Here is a 23787-nt window from a genome sequence, read left to right as displayed (position 1 = left end):
TGTTTCATTTTTATATGTTGTTCTTGATTGCATCTATTTTTAAATGAAGTTGTGGTTGGTCACTTTAAGCGGTTCCACAGGAAACTGGGGAAATAAATGTTTAAAACAAGCAGAACAAAAAAGATGTCCTTTTACATGAGAATATATTGGCTTATTAGCTTATGAAGTTCACACTCTATGCAGTTAATATTTTCTCTACCTCTCTCCTGAGGAATTATGTAAAGCCTGCCTGGAAACTCTTTTAGCCAGTCCTCACATTCAGCTTGTATCAATTTAAATCAGTGGTAAATAAAATAAATCACAATGCTTCTTAGTTGTCATACAAAAGACATTATCGGAGCCTCTGCTGCACAGTGTTTACAGATACTTTGACATCTGGTGAAAACATTATTGCAGTGATTGTATACTCAGAGACAGCGGCAACTTTTCTTCGAGCTCAGAAGTTTTCAAAGCAGACACAGAATCAGCCAAAATCACAAAACAGGAGTAACATTTCCAATTGCTAAATTATATCGGCGCCTACAAAATCCACCCAGTGTAAACAAAGACTTCTGTGTAGTGTGCAATAGCATATCTCAGTAGATTCACTTATCCCACTCTATGCTTGTATTGCAATGGTTTTTGTACTACTGACCAATTTTGGTTGAGAATAACAAGAAAAATGTAGAAATAAGCAATTAAGTGGAAAGGTTAGTTTTTTGTAATAACAGATATACATAGCAAAAACTTTAAACATATTTCAGCCTTGAAAGATATGTTGTTTGTTCAGGCTTATAGAACTCTGCATGATTAAGGCACACAGAGGAAGAGGATCATACATATTTTATTTATGCAGGTTGGGGCCCTTATTCAGAAATCCAAAATTGAAATACAGTGGACTCTCGGTTAACTGGAACTCTCAAGTAACCAGCAAAAAAACTGCCACTTTGATAATATAGTAAAATTATTACATTAAGTTGTGTTTGTTTTTGTCTTTTTATTAATCACTGTATTTCAGAATGAGTATCAAGTCAGTACAGAGTTTGATATCATATTAGTTATGCTTATTTTTAATAGGAGCTCTCAAGCAATCAGAACGGTCATGAGTGCTGCCATCAGAAAGAATTAAAAAGACTCACGGAATACATTGAGAATTCTTTCTTTTCTACTCCTGATTACTTTGCCAAGAGGGAAGAAAGTGTGCTAGTAACCTTAGAGAAAAAAATCCAGCAGGTGAACTACCCTTCGCTCACTATGGACAAAAGGGTCTTGGTATTTGCAGGGGTTTGGTTTCAGAACCCCTCACAGATACCAAAATCCAAGGATACTGAAGTCCTATTAAATACAATGGTACCGAAAAATGCTGTACCTTATATAACATTAGGGCCCCCTGATGGCTCAGCAGGTTAAACCTCTGAACTGCTGGACTTGCTGACCGAAATGTCGGTAGTTCGAATCTGGGGAACGAGGTAAGCTCCCACTGTTAGGCCCAGCTTCTGCCAACCAAGCAGTTTGAAAACATGCCAATGTGAGTAGATCAATAGATACCGCTTCTGCAGGAAGGTAATGGCACTCCATGCACATGACCTTAGAGGTGTCTACGGTTAACACCGGCTCTTCGGCTTAGAAATGGAGATGACCACCACCCCCCAGAGTCGGACACAACTAGACAATGTCAGGGGAAGCCTTTACCTTTTACCTATATATGTAACCTTTGAAAATGATTAAATACTATCTTCCTCACGTTGATGTAATTTATCAAAATTGAGTCTTCTGGGTGAGTAATATGAACCACAATTTGAATCAAACCAACCTTATCAAGTATCAAGTACAGAACAAATACATGGACAGTGAGGGAAGAAAACAATCTTTACTATGTATTATTTCCTGTTTTAGCAACAAATAATGAAATCCTAAAAAATAATCAAATTTAATTATTCTTTTAAAAAATAATCAAATTTAATTATTTTCCTTAATAAGTACAACAGTGATGGAAAACTTATGACCCGTACGTTCCTCTTGGCAAACTCTGTGTTGCATTCTGGAGCAGCTTACTTTTCAAGTTAGAGCTCTGTGCTTTTGCATAAGAAAGGGCTGTGAGGCAAATTATTAGGAAGACCCAAACATAGTCAAAGCCAGAGTTGGTACAGAAAGAAGAAGTGGCTACAGCTGATTCATGCAGTGCTTGCAAAGTGTACTGTTTGTGAACTCCGGCTGCACTGCGGCAGCTCCAATGAAGAGTGGGGAATATATCAGCATCATTAACCGAATCAGCAGCTACATCACCTGAGAAGTCTGCTATGCAAAAAGCTGCTGGTTATGAATGTGATTCAAAAGCAGAAAACAGTGGGAATAATCCATGAAGGATACACCATTCCTCTGGTCCCCGGATTAATGCTTAGGGAAAACATTTCTGGGATTTTCCCATGCTCTATAAACTCAAGGGACTGCCCTTGAAAACGGTTTGGAAACTACAGCTGGTGCAAAGATCGGCGGCCAGATTGTTAACTGGAGCAAGTTACAGAGAGCGGTCAACCCTCTTGTTTAAACAGCTCCACTGGCTGCCAATATGTTTCCGGTCCCAATACAAGGTGCAGGTTATCACCTGTAAAGCTCTAAACGGTTCAGGACCTGCCTATCTGCGTGACCGCCTCCTCCCTTATGAGCCCACGCAGTCCTTAAGATCTTCCAGGGATGCCCTTCTCTCGCTCCCGCTCCCGTCTCAGGCAAGGTTAGTGGGGATGAGAGAGAGGGCATTCTCGGTGGTGGCCCCCCATCTCTGAAACTCCCTCCCCAAGGAGATTAGGCTGGCACCCTCCCTAGCCACATTTCGTAAGGAATTAAAGACGTGGATGTTTCGTTGTGCTTTCAATTGACGACTCCTATGACAAATGGCCTGTATCATGACATGAATTGTCATTCAATCTGATGTCCTATATTATATTAACCGATCCTGTTAATTTGCTCTGTTTCCATGATTTTGCCTATGTCGTTATACATTGTCATCTACCTTACTAAACTACTTTATCCTTTAACTAGTTCACATAGTGATTTTCCTCCCCCCCCCTTCCAAAATTAGTCTGCTGTTATTGTTGTTGCTAGCTATTTTTGTTATGTTGTTTTATGCTGTTTTATGCTGTTTTAATTGTTATTGCTTTATTTTAATTGTATTCTGCCTGGGCTTGGGACCCATGTAAGCCACCCCGAGTCCCTTCAGGGAGATGGAGGTGGGGTAGAAAAATAAAGTTCTTCTTCTTCTTCAGAGAAAAAAGAGGGAGATCTGGCTTCCCACTTCCAATGGCCCTTGATATAAAAATGGTCATCATCCAGAGTATACAAAATCATCCCCTAGATTAGTTCTGATATCATTGTGAATGACCTGCCATGAATTCTAAGACAAATAATAAAAGGTGTGTGTAAGTAAAGGAGGAGGCAAAGAAAAAGACACCTGAAAATGAGCATCTATATAGATCCAGACTGGAATCAGGAAATGGCATAATGGTCACACACAGATCTCAACTGACACCACTCAGCTGTATCATCAATGAACTACATCGTAATCTGGTCAACTATGCTGACACCTTAAGTCAGTGCTTTTCAACCTGTGGGTCCCTAGATGTTTTGGCCTTCAACTCCCAGAAATCCTAACAGTTGATAAACTGGCTGGGATTTCTGGGAGTTGCAGGCCAAAACATCTGGGGACCCACAGGTTGAGAAACATTGCCTTAAGGACTTTTCATGGAAAACCATAACTTGCCTATAGATAATTTCCCAATCTCAAACAGTCACTATAGAAAAACAGTTACAAGATTTTTCCAGAAACTAAGACGCTAACTCTGCACAAACATCTACTTAGGAAATGTCATAACTGAAATCAATCACAGCACCTACAACATTAGAGAGTTGTTGACTTGCTCACCTTCTAATGTGATATATGCCATCCTCGGTCAATAGTGCCCTGCACTATTGGGCAAACAAGCCACTCTCTGCACCAGAGGATAAATAGGCAAAAATCAGACATAAGGAATGGGAATACACAAAAACCAGTAGCTAAATATTTCAGTCTTCCTGGGAACCTCATCTCAGACCTCAGAAACAATGGTCCTTGAACAAAAACAAAACTATAAACGAAGACTGGAAAGAGAAATAATAGAATTGGGATACATCCACAAACTACAGCTCATCACAGTGGGTTGAACAGAGATACACAGCCTCGTAGAGAGTTAATCACGTCTCCCTTCACAGTCGGCATCACACTTCATTCCAATAACTTCCTCCTCAAATCATATGGTTATCTACGCAAGATGTTAGGCAACATCTCCTTCCTTTATATCCTTTATAATGACCTTTGTAAGGCATGAACTTGTCATCTCATCACTCTGCCCACAATGTTTGCATTTATATTACTATGTACACATACAGTCTGCTCATTCATGGCTCAATTTTATTGGTACAACTTCCCAGATAGTCACTTTTTGCTCTTCAACTTTCACATCTGTTTCAGATTGCTTTTGTAGAATTTGGTCTCCCATATATCTTCTTGTGAAGTGTACCATTACATCTTTGAACTGCTACTTCTGAATGTATTTTAAACACTCGGTCCAGTTCTTTTTCAAAATCCTCGTCCTCTCTTCCCATGAAATTTGCCAAAATGTTTCATTTGGGTTTTTTTCTTTTTATACCTGTAAAGCTTAAGCTTAATTTTCTTTCTCTTGCCTGCATTAATGTACACGAATCTGTTAAAAATTCTTGTTTTTCATCAAGTTCTCAAAAAAATTTTTTTCCAGCTTTGTTGTTCTTTCTTCAGGCTCTTGTATTTGATTCCTGTAATCCAGTCTAAAGGAGACAATCTGGAATCAGAAACTGAATTATATAGCAGTGTAGATCCACCCTCAGTCTAAAACAGGCATGGGCAAACTTTGGCCCTCCAGGTGTTTTGGACTTCAACTCTCATAATTCCTAACAGCCTACAGTTTAAGTCCAAAACACCTGGAGGGCCAAATTCAGACTGAGGCTGGATCTACACTGCTATATAATCCAGTTTCTGAATCCAGATTGTCTGCTTTGGACTGGATTATATGAAGTCCAAAACACCTGGAGGGCCAAAGTTTGCCCATGCCTGGTCTAAAAGGTAGTACCAGAGCCATCTAGGGTAACCGCTCCTAAACTATGTTCTATAAAACCCGAGGGTTCCTCAAAAGCATTGTAGGTATTCTGAGAAAAATCTTTAAAATCTTTTTTTAATCTTTTTAAAAGTCTGTGCCAGAGAATAAAGGTATTATTGAAAGTCAATGTACCACTGAATGACTATTGGGTAAAATAGACGTTTAGCTGTCAGTAGCCAGAAAGGTTATCTGGGCAAGAGCTCCCCTTCATGTCTACCTATCAATGCGAATCAGACTTTTTGGCTTCTGCCTACACCAGTGGTTCCCAACCTATAGTCCGTGGACCACCAGTGGTCTGCAAGAACAAAATATGGTCCACAGCCTCATCATTACTACACCGTGGTCTCAAAACCACACAGCAACGAGAGCAACTGCTCTTGTGAAACCCTCTTATAGTGCTAAGGAAGGAGGGATATCGGGAGGGGAGAGGCTGACTACCCATGAAAGACTGCTACTACCACATCAGATGCAGATTATGAAATATGGTTTTCTGTGGGTGAGCAGATGGTGACTACTGGATGGCATATTTCTATATAAGAAACTACAGCTTATGTGGTCTATCCAATGCAATTTTCTGAATCAGCACCCCAAATAACCAAACCGAATCTAAAGTTGACCAAAAACTGATTCGTAACCTTTTCTGTACTGATGTTGAAGAGTGGTCCCTAGTCAAGTGGTCCCTGGTCAAAAAAAAGTTGGGAACCAGTAGCTTATGCCAAACACAAATTTAGAAACTGGATGCCACACCAGATTTACGTATTCTGCTATCAGACATAAAGTCCAATTTCAAAACTACTGGTATTTCAGATACAAAACTGAAACAATTAATTCATCGCTTTAAGTGTGACTCCAGTATAAATGTTCCTGGTTATATCCAATATTTTCTTCAACCAAAATAAAGGTCTGTGTTTTCTCTTAATTTCCAAACATACTACATTATACAAAACACTCAGGCAATAGGAATAGATTAAAGAAGGAAGACCTTTGTGGGTTCCAAGGTGGATTCATTCAGACATGGTGGGCATAATGGCTCCAACTCAGGCAGCTGTGTACTATTCCTTGAAATCATCCTTTTATCAAACTAAGAGGTATTTCAAACATTGTGCAACTTGGTACTTTTGCTAGTAACTAGGGATGCACAAACTCACCATACCTCTATATAAGGATTCTAAAAACTACAACTCACAAAATCCCTGAACTGTTAAAGTATTAGTATCCCACCCATTTGTCTCATAGAAAAGGGGATGCAGTTGAAGAGGTAGGAGAAAAGAAAGGCACATCAATTGTCCATAAAGCCAAAGGATGCTCATTACAGTTGTTATTTTTGCTAACATTTGCTGAACGGTGACAGAAGAGTCTTGCAAAAAGCATTTTTCTAGCTCCATTAGCACTGACAGTCTTATCACAGCAGCTATTTCCCACCATGGGCTTATGACAGATAATCATTAGCTTAGTGGCGCTGGTTACAATAGCAAGATGTCAGAAAACAAATAAAGGCCAGAAGGGTTGAACACTGGCAGAAGGAAAAAGGAAACCCACTGAGCTTCCATTTATCACAGAATGTGATTTATTTATATGATTCTGTTTGTGTGCATTTCTATTCAAACGTGGAAAAATGTTTCCAGTCTTCCAAAGACAGGTTAGAGACAATTCTGTTCCCATTTAAAAAAAATGCCAGCTACCTCCCAGAAACAATTGGTGACTCCAATGAGTGATCAAAACAAAGATCAACCAACATTCTGAAGATTGCTACATATTTAAAAAAAATAACAATACCAATTATGAAAGAACTACGCCTGGTTGCATTTTGGTTTTTAAATTCGAGTTTTTAAATTCGATATTTTACTAGGCTATATGCTTTTTTTTTCAAAATACTTATTTAATAACAACACAATGCACCTCAGTACAGAAGTATTTTATAAATTTAGATATACCATATATACGCAAGTGTATGCCGACCTTTTCAGCCCTTTTTTAGGCTGAAAAAGCCCCCCTCAGCTTATAACTCGAATCAAAGTTATTTATCATTTTACTCTGCTGTTATTATTATTTTTATTACATTTATTACTTTACTCTATTTATTATTATTACATTTATTATTTTGCTCTACTTCTTATTACATTTATTATTTTACTCTATTCATTATTGTTATTACAGTTATTTTCCTCTATTGGTGTTGTTATTGCATTTACATGATTTTACTCTATTTATTATTATTATTATTATTATTATTATTATATTTCCATTATTTTACTCTATTATTATCGTTACATGTATTATTTTACTCTATTATTATTGGAAGGATATATAAGCACATTTACATTGAAGAAGCTTAGAATAATGGTTTCATCAGAGTTGGACAGTCTTATTTTAAATTACAGTTTTATGTAAATATTCAAAAATATGTAACCTACTGATATCTCAATTAATATAATTTGATTGGGATCTATTTTTATTCTGAAATTTATCAGTAGCTGCTGTATTTCCCTCAGCTTATACTTGAGTAAAAATGTTTCCCAGTTTTTTGTGCCTTATATTTGGTTCGGCTTATAATTGAGTATATACAGCAACTCTTACTAAGCCAACGAAGATTAGAAATTGATGGAGAGGAATCAGTAATTATATTGACATTTCTCTCCTTTCCTCAGAAGGCATCCTAACGCTAGGTGGTTCAGCAATCAGTTTTTACGCTAGAAGTGGATGTATATTACACCCATCGCTTTTCAATTTTTATATTATTTTGGACTTAATTGAGGAATACAATGTGACTTATTTCAACTGCATTTCCCACACTACAAAATGGAATAAAAAAAACAATTCTGTATAACTTACCCATTTTTACTGAACACTCTGAGCCATACATGAATGTTTGGTCCCAGCAAACACAAGCAGTGCAAAGTAGTAAAGGTGGACAGAAGGACGGCAAATAAAAAGGTCTCCAAGACTGATCTAAAGGAGGGTTAAAAACAAAAAGGATCAGTGAAGCTGTTTTCAGTTTCTGTCTTGGGAAACCTAAGAGAAAAGATAGTATAGAAAGGAGTTTCATTTCATTTTATAAGGCCTGGGTGTAGCTGTAGTTCCAAATAACTTGCTACACTGCAATTCTTATATTGTAGACATCCTCAGACTGTGGCTCTCCAGCAATTTCAGCCTCCAAATCCCAGAATTCCTGACCACTGAACAAGCTGGTTAGAGCTTTTGGGAATTGGGGGCCCAAATAGCTGGGGGGGGGGGACACAGTTTGAGGATGCCTGAAATATGCAAAAGGATCTTGTAGCAACTTTTATACTAACTGAAAGAAATTGTAGCATAGGCTTTCATAGACATAGACCCCATCTACACTGACCATTTAATGCACTTCAAAGCTATCTTCAGAATCTGGTGGTTGGAAAGCAAAATTCCACAAAACCAAAGCCCTCGGCGGTTTGTGTGGTCACAATCCAGACCTCAAACTGATTCTAGGATTTCCTATATAATCATCTGCACAGAGAAATCGTTTTCTTCAATACCACTTCATTGCACGGTCAATGTACTTGTACAGTAGTTTGCGTCTTAGTCTATTTCCTCAGATGCATTAGAATTCTACCCCAGTTCAGTCACGTAAACTCACACCTGTAATCTGACATCATTTTCACTGGGATATATATCAAGTAACAGTTAACTGAGATTTGTTTGTAAGTAAATACATACAGAATTTCAGTCTGTTATGTAGCATGCAAACTGGAGAAGGTCTGAATTCAAACTATTACACATTAAACACATCGCTTTATCAGTGAAGCGTGCAAGGGCCACCCATCAGACATTATTGGCAAACTCCTGCTATCAGCCCCAGTCAGCCGGGCCACTGCTAAGGGATTATGGGAGGTGCTGTTCAAAATAATATGGAGGGCTGCTATTCATGTCTTATGGATCTATTAAGAAGATAGATTTTTACGAACTTACTCTATTAATGGTGCTCCATAAAGAACAATGATTCCATGGAACAGGATACAAGACATAAAAAAGTACACACAGGATCTTAGAAACCTTGCAACCTATTAAATATAAAAAGAAAAAAAATATTTACATGTATACACACACCACCACCAGCTGCCCCGAGTCTCATTTAGCTGCTTTAGGTTCTATCCTTGAATCAAAGTAGAGTACAAATAAAGGGATGGATAGATTTATAAAGGACACGAGGGAAGCATTTTCTCAAGGAATATAAATAGATGACACAAGGGGAACACCAGGTGAGACTACTATAAAATAGAAGAAGTTTGCCACTTGCTTCATTCACACATGCTTAGGCTTAACTTAGGCACACCACTCCCGTTAAAGCAGCTCCACTGGCTGCCTGTGTGTTTCTGGGCCCAATTCAAAGAGCGGGTAAAGCCCTTTATGGTTTGTGTCCAGCCTACTTGCGTGACTGCGTTTCCCCCTAGGAACCCATTCGGTCCTTAAGGTCCTCTGGGAGGGCCTTCTCACGGTCCCACCATCCCTACAAGCATGGCTCTGGAATGCCCTTCCCAAAGAAATCAGGCAGGCCCCCTCTTTAGATACCTTCAGGAAGGAAACACGGACAGAGAGGAAGCAGGCATTTGGAAATAATTAACTATAACTTATTATGATGATGGCTTTTATAATTGCACAAACACCAACTGGTTTGGTTTTGCCCTGGTGCATAATATGTTTTAAATCCTGCTAAATTTAATCTGAGTATGACATTGTTAGTTTAGTTTACAATGGGGGTTTTTTGACATTATGTGTCATGTGCTATGTTATTTCAGATTAAAAAGCCAGAGCTCATTCTCCCTCGGGGTCCTGGTACTCCACAAAACAATTTTACCAAGGTATAGATCTTTCTGTTACAGAGTACATCAGTTAAATACAGTTAGCCTCTCTCTTGCTTTCATAAGGTGTATAACATTCCCACAAAATTTAAAAAAAAACACTATTTCTTTCATTTCAGATAAAACCTCTCTAAGGCTAGATCTACACTGCCCTATATTTCAGGACCTCATCCCAGATTATTTGCCTATTCCAAACTGTCTGGCAGTGTAGACTTATATAATCTAGTTCAAAGCAGATAATCTGGGATCAGATCCTGGGATATAGGGCAATGCACATCCAGCCTAGAATTCTTTAGATATTCCAGGTGTGATTCTACACTCAACTTTCACCAGAGGTTAATCATAGCATTGTGCTGGAGAACCTATAGATTCCAATTAAGTTGGTATTAATCAAATCTGTGACTAATCAATTTCACAAAAGTTAAACCCGCAAATGTGGAGGGCTCACTCTATATTCCACTTCTTTGAAATAAATCAGCATGGAGACAGTGATAGTTGGCCCCAAATATCCTCAGTTCAGATCTGGGCCCAGTAATGGAAATGAATTATTTCTTATTGTGAAGCAGGACTGGATAGAGCCAGTCAATCACAACCCATAAAATATTTGGGGAGTCAAGGCAGCAGGGGAAAGGATTATGATTATGATTATTATATTTATTTATATCTCACTTTCCACTCTTAAACAAGACTCAAAGCGGCTCACAACACTAAGAAGAAGGCATATCCCAAATTGAAATCCGCAACATATAAAAGGATGTAACTGAAATACGGCTCTGGTCTATTAAATAGTTAAGGCCATTTTGGAAGAGGGGAGCCAAGAGTATGGAAAGCTTTCAAGGGGTCGTGCTTTTTTGTCTGAAACAAAAAACTACTGCAATATGCCATGTATGAAACTAGCATAATGCTAGATGTTTATTTTCTCTTTTTATTTTTATTCATTATTTATTTATTTTATTCATTATTTATTTACAGGATTTATATTCTGCCCTTCTCACTCCAAAGGGGTCTCAGAGCAGATTACACACATATACAGTATATGGCAAACACTACTCACATTGCTGTTTTCGAAACTGCTAGGTAGGCAGAAGCTGGGCTAAAGGCCCAGTTGGCAAAATTTACTGCAGCTGGGAGATTAACCTGCTGTACTAAAGCCTGTTACAATGAATCATTGCTACTTTCGTTGTTCACATCTCTATTGAGATCATTCCATTTAATATTAACAAGGAGATTTGATCAACCTTTATTGCATTGAATCCAACAAGCAATACATTTGCTTATCTAGCCAGTGTAGGCCCATATAATGTGGCTCAGTGCTGGTCAAACTGTATTATATTGGACATTTCAAAGACTTTCCAAGGTACCATATAATGCTATTATTAGCAATGCAGAAATATTGCTATTATTGACAACATGGATTAAGACTTACCTTGTGAGCAAGAGAACTTCTTCTAGAAGATGGATTGGGATTAAGAATAATATGCAAAACCACATTTACAGTCCCAACAGTTGCTGAACAGGTGCACAGCCATGTCAGATGAGTTCCCAAGAGGGAGAAATTCTTCAAAAACAGAGAAGGAAAAACAATTGTGACAGTAATGGAAAATATGCAGATAACATTGGCAGATAGCAGTCTCTTTATCTCTGTGTCTTTCATGATGCTCCCTCTTCAGTCTTCACCTGTTATGAAGCAAAATACAAATTCAATAGTCTTGTTCCTATACTGAAGAACGTGCTCTTATATATTGGGGGGGGGGGGGGATGGCATTTAAATTTTAAAATTCTACCACTTCCAAATGCAACTGAAAATCAAGCAACAGTCTGAGACATTGGGTTGCTATGGGTTTTCTGAGCTGTATGGCCATGTTCCAGCATGCTTCTGGAACATGTCCATACAGCCCAGAAAACTCACAGCAACCCAGTGATTCTGGCCATGAAAGCTTTTGACAACAGTCTGACACATGTTTACAAAGGAGATAAGTCTGCTATGCATGTGGAATCTACATTTTAAACAAGATATATTGGATCAGGCTTTGTGAGACCATGCTGATGGTTTCTTTCTGGTGGAAATGTGTCAGGGAGAAATGGCAATATTTAGCCCTTTGTGAGGGAGGAGAGAACAAAAATCATTTTTAAGTTTACAAGTAGATGGATTAAGGTTAAACATTCCCACTAAGGCATTTCAGCAACAAAAGGTTTACCAAAAAAACCCCCAACAATTAAGTCACAACTGTCCTTCTACCTAAGAATTTACCATAAGGAGCATAAGATCAGATGGCATAAATAGGGACATAACATTTACAATAATAACCAGTAGATATACCACAGTTTGCCTTTAATTTGTGGTCCATTTTTTCCTTCCTCAATTTCCCTCATACACCTTCTCTGCTACATTCCATGGAATTTTAAATCAATAAGGGTTTATACAATATTTTGTGTAAAATTCCTTACTTTCTTCCTTTTTCTTCTTTTTCTCCTTCCACCCTTCCCCTGAAACACATGTCACCTAGGAACAAGCAACATGCTTCACTCTATTTCTTTCCCAGTCACATGACAGAGGGTCACTTCACCTAACCACAGGCAATCTACTTTATTCCTTTTCTTTCCCTTTGCTCTAGACCCGAAAGGAGTTTTTTTTTAGTTCAAAACCCTAAATGATTTGTATAATGAAAGATATGTGTGCCAAGTTTGGTTCAGGTCAACCAAGCCACATTGGAGCTTTTATGATACCAGCCAACCATCATACATACCCAGTACCCGCATGCTTTGACCTATGTATATATCCATCATCATCATCATCATCATCATCATAACTTTAAAAACCAAAAAGTAAATCACAACACTGTTCCTAAGTATTTACCATGAGGAACATGAGAGAAGACAACACAAAATATACTAACAACACAAAACCCACAATTAATAAGAATAAGAATAAGAATAATAAAAACAAAAATTAACATTTGGCCTAATAAGAAAGAAAATACGACAAAACAGCACAAAATATGATAGGGGCATAACATCCAATAATAATAATAATAATAATAATAATAATTTAAAAATCAAAAATTAGCATTTGATCTAACAATAAAGAATATAAGATATGATGGCCTAAAATACAATAAGCACATAAAATTCACAACATATATTGATCCAATTTATTTATGTTAAATTTCAATTGTTATGTCTTACTTTTATTTCTTTTGTTATACATTTGTATTGTTGCAATTTTTGTTGTATATTTTATGCTGCACTGGTTTGTATTGTTGTCTTGTAAGATGCCCTGAGTCCCTCTGGGGAGATGGGGTGGGATAAAATATAGTTGTTGTTGTTGTTGTTTAATATATTATATTATTAGCATAGCACAATATTAGTATTTTAATTATTTATTGCATTTATAAATAATTATATATTATTTTATTGTACTACAACTATAGCGCAATATTATTAGTAATATCATATGCAATATATGATATACAATTTTTACATTACCATATATTATATTGTACTATATGCATACACACATACACATTTTCATTTTTTATTATGATTATATATAATGCAAGGGTTGGATGAAAAGTAATGCCTCCACCTTCGCTACTTGTGTTTGGATGGGAATATTTTAATAAATCAAACGCAGATATAATCCTTAGAATGTGCTTTTTAACTACCACTATTCACTTTTCCACATAATCACCAGACAATTGGATACATTTCTGCCAACGATGAACATAATTTCTGAAGCCGTCACGGAAGAAGTCGACGCTCTGTTTCCGCAACCAGCGTCTCACATTCTCTCATTCTGGGTAGCCATTGTGCACAGATCTTCCGATAGCCTAGCAAAGCAATAATGTGACCCACACGTCCTTGTGAAATGCCGATTATGCTTGAAATTTTTCTCTGAGTGATATGACAATCATCCTGAATCAATCTGTCAACCTTTTCTAGTCACCTCACTACCTCTGAGGATGCTTGCCATAGATGCAGGCGAAACGTCAGGAGAGAATGCCTCTAGAACATGGCCATATAGCCCTAAAAAACTTACAACAACCTAGTGATTCTGGCCATGAAAGCCTTCGACAATACATGTCAACCTTTTGCTTGTGAAACTCGGTGGTTGCTGTCACAGGACGTCCAAATCTTTCTTTGTCATGCAAGTCAGATGTTCCCACCTCAACATCTTTAAACTTGGGTTGTTGTAGTTTTTTCAGGCTATATGGCCATGGTCTAGAGGCATTCTCTCCTGACGTTTCACCTGCATCTATGGCAAGCATCCTCAGAGGTAGTGAGGTCTTTAAACTTATTCACCCAACGATGCACAGTACTCACATCAACACAATCACCATAAACAGCTTGCATTTTGGGGGTGACACCTTCTGCTGTCAAAAATTCAATGACTGCATGGTGCTTAAGTCGCATTGACCGACTGTCTGCGCAGGGTTCCATACTTTGCACTTTAACGTTCAATGCTAAGGCTTCCTGCCAAAATGGAACTGCAAGGGAGGGTCTACTGAACAAACCAGTACCTGCCACATACCATGACTACCATCTGTTGAGTTATGAAGGTGGAGGCATTACTTTTCATTCAACCCTCGTATATTAGTAGTATTTTTTTGTTGTTGTTCATTCATTCAGTCGTTTCCGACTCTTCGTGACTTCATGGACCAGCCCACGTCAGAGCTCCCTCTCGGTCGTCACCACCCCCAGCTCAATCCAGTCACTTCAAGGATACCGTCCATCCCTTGGTCGGCCCCTCTTCCTTTTTCCTTCCATTTTCCCCAGCATAATTGTCTTCTCTAAGCTTTCCTTTCTTCTCATGATGTGGCCAAAGTACTTCAACTTGGCTTCTACTATTCTTCCCTCCAATGAGCAGTCAGGCTTTATTTCTTGAAGTTTGGACTGGTTGGATCTTCTCGCTGTCCAAGGTACTCTCACCACTTTCCTCCAACACCACAGTTCAAAAGCGTCTATCTTCCCTCGCTCAGCCTTCCCTATATAGCAGTGTTTCTCAACCTGGGGGTCGGGACCCCAGTGGGGGTCGCGAGGGGGTGTCAGAGGGGTCGTCAAAGACCATCAGAAAATATAGTATTTTCTGTTGGTCATGGGGGTTCTGTGTGGAAAGTTTGGTCCAATTCTATCATTGGTGGGGTTCAGAATGTTATTTCATTGTGGGTGAACTATAAATCCCAACAACTACAACTCCCAAATGTCAAAGTCTATTTTCTCCAAACTCTACCAGTGTTCACATTTGGGCATATTGAGTATTTGTGCCAAGTTTGATCCAGATCCATCATTACTTGAGTCCACAGTCTGGATATAGGTGAACTACAACTCCAAAAACTCAAGGTCAATGTCCACCAGACTTTCCCAATATTTTCTCTTGGTCATGGGAATTCTGTGTGCCATGTTTGATTTAATTCCATCATTGATGGCGTTCAGAAGGCTCTTTGATTTAAGGTGAACTATAAATCCCAGCAACTCCAGCATTACCAAATGACAAAATCAATCACCCCCAACCCCACCAGTATTCAAATTTTGGGCGTATCGGGTATTTGTGCCAAATTTGGTCCAGTGACTGAAAATACATCCTGCATATCAGATATTTACATTACAATTCATAACAGTATCAAAATTACAGTTATGAAGTAGCAACGAAAATAACGTTATGGTTGGGGGTCACCACAACATGAGGACCTGTACTAAGGGGTCACGGCATTAGGAAGGTTGAGAACCACTGCTATATAGGGTCCAGCTCTCACATCTGTAGGTGACTACGGGGAATACAATTGCTTTTACTATGCGGATCTTTGTTGCCAGTGTGATGTCTCTACTCTTCACTATTTTATCAAGATTGGTCATTGCTCTCCTCCCAAGAAGTAAGTGTCTCCTGATTTCCTGGCTGTAGTCTGCGTCTGAAGTAATCTTTGCACCTAGAAATACAAAGTCTGTCACGGCCTCCACGTTTACTCCCTCTATTTCCCAGTTGTCAATCATTCTTGTTGCCATAATCTTGGGTTTTTTTATGTTTAGCTGCAACCCAGCTTTTGCACTTTCTTCTTTCACCTTGATTAGAAGGCTCCTCAGCTCCTCCTCGCTTTTGGCCATCAAAGTGGTGTCATCTGCATATCTGAGGTTGTTAATGTTTCTTCCAGCAATTTTCACCTCAGCCTTGCATTTGTTAAGCCCCGCACATCGCATGATGTGTTCTGCATACAAGTTGCATTATTAGTAGTATTACATTACAATAAAAATCCAGTGAGAGGGTGCTTCCAGACTGTATAATGTATGCAGTTGGACACCATTTGAACTGGCCATAGAATCCTGGGAGTTGTAGTTTCAAAAGGCCTACAACTCTCAGGATTCAGTAGCACTGAGCCAGGGCAGTCCAAGTGGTGTCAAGAGTACATTAATTCTATAGTTCCAGGGAGTGGAGGGGAAAGGGTAAGCTCACCTGTCTGCCTTCAGCTGCTAGTGGGCGGGGCTTAGTGGGCCGAATCCAAGAGGGCGCCTCCAAGCCCCTTTCCCAACCACCACCATCACTGAGGAGAAGCCATTGACGTCATCGCGCTCCACGCCCTGCGCGCGCCCTACGTGCCTTGCGTCCTGCCTTCTCCCCGCCCCTTAGGCGTTCTCAACCAATACGACGAAGGCGGAAGTGAATAGCGGAGGCAGGAAGCCGGAAGTGCGAAGGGATTGTATTGTTGTCGGAGACGCTGCTGTTGGCTTCGCGAGTGGGGTTCGCCATGGTCTGCGAAAAGTGTGAGTGGAAAAGACAGGGATATATAGTTGTGAAAGAACTATATAATAGAGTGTTGTTATTGTTATTGTCTTAATGGAGACAGTTTTCAAGCCCGTACACCAGGCCTGCGCAAACTTGGGCCTTCAGGGTGTTTTGGACTTCAACTCCCAGAATTCCTAACAGCCTACCGGTTGGGAGTTGAAGTCCAAAACACCCTGAAGGCCCAGGTTTGCCCAGGCCTGCACTAAACAGATATATCCCCTTTGGGGTGAGAAGGGCGGTAAGTGCAGTGTGCAAGCAATCTTAAAGTCTAATAAAGTGCTTCTGGGACATGTTGTTGGAGTTTTCCTATTCTGGAAAGGCACATCGGAACAGCCAAGTCTTCAAGTTCTTCCTAAAGACTGCCAACATAGGGGCCTGTCTAATATCTTTGGGGAGGGTGTTCCAGAGTCGGGGGGCCACCACAGAAAACGTCCTGTCTCGCATCCCCACCAGACGCGCCTGCGACGCAGGTGGAATCGTGAGCAGGGCTTCTCCGGATGAGCGAAGAGAACGCGTGGGTTCATAAACGGAGATGCGTATATAGACCCACAGCCAGTACACCGATCTTGGAAGACAATCCTACTCGGACAACAAGAAGAAGATCATATAGTGTTACCTGAAGCGGAGTTGGTAGATCAAAAGACAACCTGGCAAAATGGCACTACCTAGAAGAATCCTCCACTTTGTGCGATTGTGGAGCAGAACAAACAACTCCGTATCTGTATGCTTGCCCACAATGCCCCGCCTCATGCACAGCGGAAGAACTATTTAAATCGACAGACAGTGTGGTTGTTGTTTCCCGGTTTTGATCTACAATGATTTAACTGCTTGTGCTCTCTTTGTTTTATCAGTTTTATACTTATTTATTTGTGGTATGCTTTTGACATGAAATAAAACAAACCATAAACCCTACATTCCAAAAGGATTTCTCACTGAATATACACTTGGAAAGAACCTTTTCCAATTTGCACAATTTTTTTAGTAACTCATAACTCTGGAACTCCCTCCCTAAAGAACTAAAAATGCCCCCCTTAAAAACCTATTTATGCACTTTAGCATATGGAGTGGAGGCAGATTAGTATATCTTAATTGTATACTCTCATTTAGATACTGAAAATCTCCCTCAGTCCTGTTGGTAGCAGTTAACCACTCCATATTTTAATGCATTTTAGCTACTCAGTTTTACTCGTATTATGTTGGTAAATGTGTGTAATGTGATATATTATGTTTATTTAAGTTCTTTTTGGGTAGTATTGGTTAGTTTTTATTAGTTTATATTGATGTTTTATTTATTATGCTGATTGATTTGCTGTTTGTTTTATTATGGCATTGAATGTTTGCCACTTTTGATGGAAACCGCCCTGAGTCCCCTCAGGGAGAAAGGGCGGGTTACAAATATATTATTATTATTATTATTATTATTATTATAAACCAGGAAAACATTATGAGATTCTTATAACAATATCACATATTGTTAATACAATATTAACAAGGGATAGGGGCTTGAAGAGAAATGGAAGGTGGACGTGGGCTTTATATGTTTGACTGTATTCTCCTAAGTAAGTCCGTTTGGAATTGCAATCTTATGTATAATAACTTGGCAGTACATTCACTAATCTGAATAATATTTCCTTTTGAGTAAATATGAGTAACACTCATGCTATGCATCCTTCACATCCCATTATAGCATCGTATGATACTAGAATTGAAAGAATGAACTACTTTGTTTTACTAGTATCGCCAGGGGGGTAAACAACATTTCTGATGTGTTTTCATTATAAAACTGTTCAGAGTGTCACAATCTTTGCTTTGTATTTTTGCACTTTTCAATAGGTGAGAGAAAACTGGGTACTGTCATTACACCTGATACATGGAAAGATGGCGCAAGAAACACAACAGGTAGTTCCAAAACATGTGTCACTACATAGATATGTGTTCCTGGTGTTCATTTAAGACAGTCTCTTATTTTTCTGTTGAGATGAATATGGCTAGAAAATTAAATATTAGTTCAGAGAAAGAGAAAAGCTTGAAAACCTCAGACCCTACACTGATCAGCTCATATAATGCGGTTTAACTTCATTGCACTGCATTATGTGAGTTTATACTGACATATAATCCAATTTCAAACTGCATTATATAGCAGTGTAGATGAGGCCATAGTCTCAGTAAGGAGTTTATGTGTCTGGCTGACTATCTTTTTGAAAGTTACTAAAACTCAGTTCAAAATAAAATTGCTTTCTAATATTAATTTTCTCTTCAGTTGTTTAGTGATTGCATATTACACAATCACCATATTTTGTAGAATCCTTATGGGCATACATCAGTCCTTGATTGCTTTTATGTCTGTTTGAATCACATTGTGTGTATCCTTGATAGCTTATTATTATGTTTGTTTATACTAGGGGTCCTCAAACTTTTTAAACCGAGGGCCAGGTCACAGTCCCTCAAACTGTTGGAGGGCCGGATTATAATTTGAAAAAAACATGAATGGATTCCTATGCACACTGCACATATCTTATTCGTCGTGCAAAAAACACTTTAAAACAATACAATAATTAAAATGAAGAACAATGTTAACAAATATAAACTTATTAGTATTTCAATGGGAAGCGTGGGCCTGCTTTTGGCTGATGAGATAGGATTGTCATTGTTGTGTGCTTTCAAATAAATTCAAACTTAGGTTGACCCTGAGCGAAGGCTGGGTAAATGACCTTGGAGGGCCGTATCCGGCCCTCGGGCCTTAGTTTGAGGACTCCTGGTTTATACCCTGCTTTTTCTCTCCACAAGGAGACTCAAAACAGCTAAGTACTGATGCAGCTTGCTTAAGAAACTTTTTAACTGGGTAATGTGGGAATGATCAAATTTGGTGTTGATGAACTTGGTTCCGAGGATCCAGCTGCATCAGTAAGATGTCTGAACTTTAATCTATTTTGTATATTCTCAATCTCCGAAAGACTCAGTAGGACTCCCAAATTAGTGCTAGAAAATTAGGATCCTTTGTAAATCCATAAAATTGAATCATGTTTCAAAATATTCAAACTGAAACAACTATATAAATCCAGATTGAATTTGTGAGTGAATCAGGAGCAGTTGGTCTGCATAGTTGGGCACTACAAATGCTGTGTATCTTTTTTCTTCTTGGGTGGTGTTCTTGGAAAAGACAATATTTGGGCATTATCCTTAATTTATAATGCTTTTCAAATTATATTAAAGGTTACAATTCTTTTGTTTATAGAAAGCGGTGGGAGGAAATTAAATGAAAACAAAGCGCTGACATCAAAGAAGGCAAGGTAATAACTATCTTACAATATTAAGCAAGGTGACTCAAAGTGTGGTGGGAAACGATTTGCCTGTCTATTTTCCCTTGTCTACTTTCTTGAATATCTCTTGCCTTACCATCTATGTTTGTTTTTTCCACACACAACAACTTTCCTGTTCTTGTTCTCTAATCTAGAATTATTCCTGTTGCTTTCTCACTGAGTCCTATTGCAGAATGACTCCTGTGTCCACAGGACCAGTATTCATCATTTCATGTGTCCATATCTGACAAATTATGTCTTCTATAGGCATTTTCTAGATCCTTCAGTATGACACTGTGGTATTCTTGGGCCAGAAGCCCTTCATTTCAGTAGGGTTCACAGTTTTTCACAGTTTATGTATCCATGCATGCAGGTCATTTGACTTGTCTGCAATTTCCTCACCAAGGGCGTCTTTTTACTTTGCATCTTGGCTTGCTATGGTCATAATTTGTATTTGTTATTGAGGCATTGAATGTTTGCCTTTTTGTTTGTTGCAATCTGCCCTGAGTCTCTCAGGGGAGATAGGGTGGAATATAAATGAAGTTTTTTTCATTATTATAATTACTATTGCCACTGCATTCTCTCTGCTCAGTAAAAAGTGACCATTAGAGCAGTTATCAAAGCAGAAATGAAGTAGCAGCAACAGTAGGAATGTCTGAACAGTGGCCTTTGTGTGGTTTAAGGAGGGTCACTGCATCCCCACCAGTTAACATCCTCTGAGTTTTGGCCTCCAAAATTAAACAGGACTAATGAAATTGAACATTGGCACCTTGATTTTATACCACACTTATGTAGCACTTGGTTTTCAATCTACTGGCATGGTTTGATTTTACTCATTTGTGTAAATGATGTGAAATGAAACTTGTTTAGAAGAGTCTGATACTCAAACTGATGTTCCTTAGTGGTTCAAAAGCAATCAACTGTATTCTCGTAATTTTCTTAAGGATGTGTGTGTCTGATTACACCATGTAACAAAAACTGACAATATAACATTTGAAAAAAATACCTTCCTGGTTTGAAAGTGTTATTTCCTATTTAATTGTGCGGTACTTACTTTGAAAGTAGTTGTTATATTCCAGGAACTTCATTTTTATGGCATCCACAAATGTTGAATTGGTTGAGATTCTGTGAGATATTCATTGAAAAACTATAGCAAAATGTGCTGCAGTATGTCCCGCAAAAACAAAGATTTTGCAGTTTAATAAACTTTTTCCATGTTTTGATATAACCAATTAGGAAATGACACTTATAACCCAGAACAAAAATCATGTTACATAGTGTAATTCTTCATGCTGCCCTCTCTTTACAGAGTTGATCTCCAAACCTTTGTTCCACCATTTCCTTGTGTTGTTTGTTTGTCACCTATTTTATTGAAGTGAACAAGCTTTCAGAAATAATGAGGTGAGAAGTAGGATAAACGTACCGTAAATACCTCTAAATAAATAAGCTTGATTGTCCCAATGTTTTTGTTTTCTTAGGTTTGATCCTTACGGCAAAAACAAATTTGCAATATGCCGAATTTGTAAAAGTTCAGTTCATCAGCCAGGCTCCCATTACTGCCAGGGATGTGCATACAAAAAAGGTGAGTCATTTACTGTAAATTCTTAATGTGAATTCATTCTTGTTTCTCTTGAAGCATAAATTATTTATATTCTGAAAAATAAGATAATATTGAAGCTCAGATATTGTTGATTGTAAAAAGAGATAATCGGTTTCACTTTGCTTCTCGTCCCTAGGCATCTGTGCAATGTGTGGGAAGAAAGTCTTGGATACGAAAAACTACAAACAAACATCCGTCTAATTAAATGCTGTGACTTTTTTTATTCATCAGCTTTAAATTTAGAAACAGTTGTTAAACATTATAATTCAACATATTTTTAAAAGATGCAATATTGTTTCAGAATTTGCATGAACTTCACCATTCTAGTTCTGGTTTCCAGTGTCATTGTATAGTCTTATCTCATGTGTTTATGGGTTTGTGGTAAAAGAGATCAGAAGTACCCTGGTAAATTTGATATAGTAAAAAAAAATTGATATAATGATGTAAAGAGTGGTGTGGCAATGACTTTTAATGGCCCAGTCAGAAAAAGTGAAGGGAATAATGTTATGAATGCTCACAATCTAAAGTCTGAACAAAACTGCAAATACAGTGTTCCCTCGCTACTTTGTGGTTTGCTTTTAACAGACTCTCTGTTTTGTGGATTTTTGAAAATATTAATAAAATGTCAAATATTTACGTCCAGTGGAGGCCAGGGACCCTGGAATTGCGGTGGCCTGAGGCGCGGCTGGGAGAACCTGCCTCCCTGGTCTGCTGCTGCCTGCGTTGTGCTGGAGGCTCTGCCGAGATCTGTGGGCGCCAGGGAGGCAAGCAGGCACCTTTGGGATGGGCTGGGAGGCGGGTAAGGATGTGTGAGTAAGAAAATAATATATTAAATAATATGTACATATTAAAATTAATATGGCATCCCTACTTCGCAGATTTTCACTTATTGCGCTGGGTCCTGGAATTGAACCCCGCAATAAGTAAGAGAACACTGTATTTCAGATTTCAGTCTCCTCACAATTTCAATTGTGAATTTCAAGTCCATCAGCAGTAGAAGCATTGCTAATCAAAGAAAACGAGCATTCAAAAACTAATTCTGTAAATGTACATCTAATTGTATAGAATAATGCACAACCTGTGACCCTCCAAACCAATTGCAGCAGGTTCTGTGAGAGTTATATTTTACTTGGACAAAAGCAGACAGCTGTTGAACATCAAACAGATTACCATAAAAGATGGTGGGTTTCATTCAGGTCTGTGGGCCCACAGTCTGGGAACCTGGTATGTCGTAAATACACTGTTGCAGACATTTCCAACATGATTACAATTGATCTGGTTTTGTCAGGCAGAAACCTAAATTTAGCATGGATTTGTCTTGAGCCTCAAAAATGGTGTTGAGGCATTTATTGTACATAGAGGAAAACTGTATATAAATTGTAACCAGTTTATTGTATTAAAGCAAAGGGCAATGGCCCATATTATTTTGTGTTTTCAGTGTGTGTTTTCTTACGTGCTATGTTTCTCCTCCACCCTTACAGTCCCTAAATGGTTTTGCCATGTTTCTTTTCACCTGCTTCAGGAAATGAAAAGGGAGTAGCTGGGCATGATGTTTACTTAGGGACAGAAAATGGATAGGTGGATTACTGAGGCCCACAAAATGGAGTTGCATCTTGCTTGCAATGGCAACATTTTGCAAATTGTCATTCTCAAGTATGCATATTAGTGGAAGCCATTTAAAGTGCATGAGGAATTCCATTTGCATGTTTCTTACTCCCCCTGACTGCAGATTGAGATCACATTCAGATGCCCATATGGATGTAGGTGCTACCCTTCATCTCTCAAGGCCAGAGTTTCTCAAGCAATTCTCCTCCAGATGTTTTAGACTTCAGCTCCCACAATTCCTAACAGCTGGTAAACTGGCTGGGATTTCTGGGAGCTGAAGTCTAAAATATCTGGAGGAGCACAGTTTGTATTTTGTTAGCAACGAAATTTTGAGCACCATTCCTTTTATGATCCTTGATGTATTTGTCGTTTTAATTCCTGGCTTGGTGGAGATGAAATGGCTAGCGTGACCAAGCACAGATGGCAGAAGCCTGGGATAGTGCCAACCAAATCTGAAGGCATGCTGTGTGGTGGCTAGTAAGCAGTGGCATCACACATTTCCCATGCTTTTTGTACACCCCCTTCCATTTCC

General features: G+C 38.6%; 2 protein-coding genes across 3 annotated transcripts in view; one reads left to right on the top strand and one right to left on the bottom strand.

Annotated features, from left to right (window-relative positions):
• The window catches only part of PIGF (phosphatidylinositol glycan anchor biosynthesis class F), a 38673-nt gene extending 22110 nt beyond the window's left edge, over positions 1 to 16563 (bottom strand). Inside the window, exons 1-5 of one of the 2 annotated variants that reach the window (XM_067463549.1) lie at positions 16422 to 16563; positions 12425 to 12479; positions 11403 to 11653; positions 9087 to 9178; positions 7977 to 8093 (exon numbers count right to left, since the gene is read on the bottom strand). In XM_067463549.1, coding sequence (XP_067319650.1) covers positions 7977 to 8093; positions 9087 to 9178; positions 11403 to 11630 — 437 coding nt within the window. In that variant the 5' untranslated portion in view covers positions 11631 to 11653; positions 12425 to 12479; positions 16422 to 16563. The remainder of the gene's footprint in view (positions 1 to 7976; positions 8094 to 9086; positions 9179 to 11402; positions 11654 to 12424; positions 12480 to 16421) is intronic. The other variant, XM_060754406.2, reaches the window with a different exon arrangement.
• A 47-nt stretch (positions 16564 to 16610) lies between these two features.
• On the top strand, positions 16611 to 23074 carry CRIPT (CXXC repeat containing interactor of PDZ3 domain). The gene is made up of 5 exons (XM_060754411.2): positions 16611 to 16729; positions 18585 to 18650; positions 19987 to 20041; positions 21529 to 21632; positions 21787 to 23074. Exons 1-5 carry the CDS (start codon positions 16714 to 16716, stop codon positions 21849 to 21851), a joined length of 306 nt encoding a protein of 101 aa, XP_060610394.1. The 5' UTR covers positions 16611 to 16713; the 3' UTR covers positions 21852 to 23074.
• The last annotated feature ends 713 nt before the right edge of the window (positions 23075 to 23787 follow it).

The sequence above is a fragment of the Anolis sagrei genome, chromosome 1, assembly GCF_037176765.1.
Source record: "Anolis sagrei isolate rAnoSag1 chromosome 1, rAnoSag1.mat, whole genome shotgun sequence".
Classification (NCBI taxonomy): domain Eukaryota; kingdom Metazoa; phylum Chordata; class Lepidosauria; order Squamata; family Dactyloidae; genus Anolis; species Anolis sagrei.
Note: the sequence above shows the minus strand (reverse complement) of the source record. Positions and strands in the feature narration are given on the sequence as shown.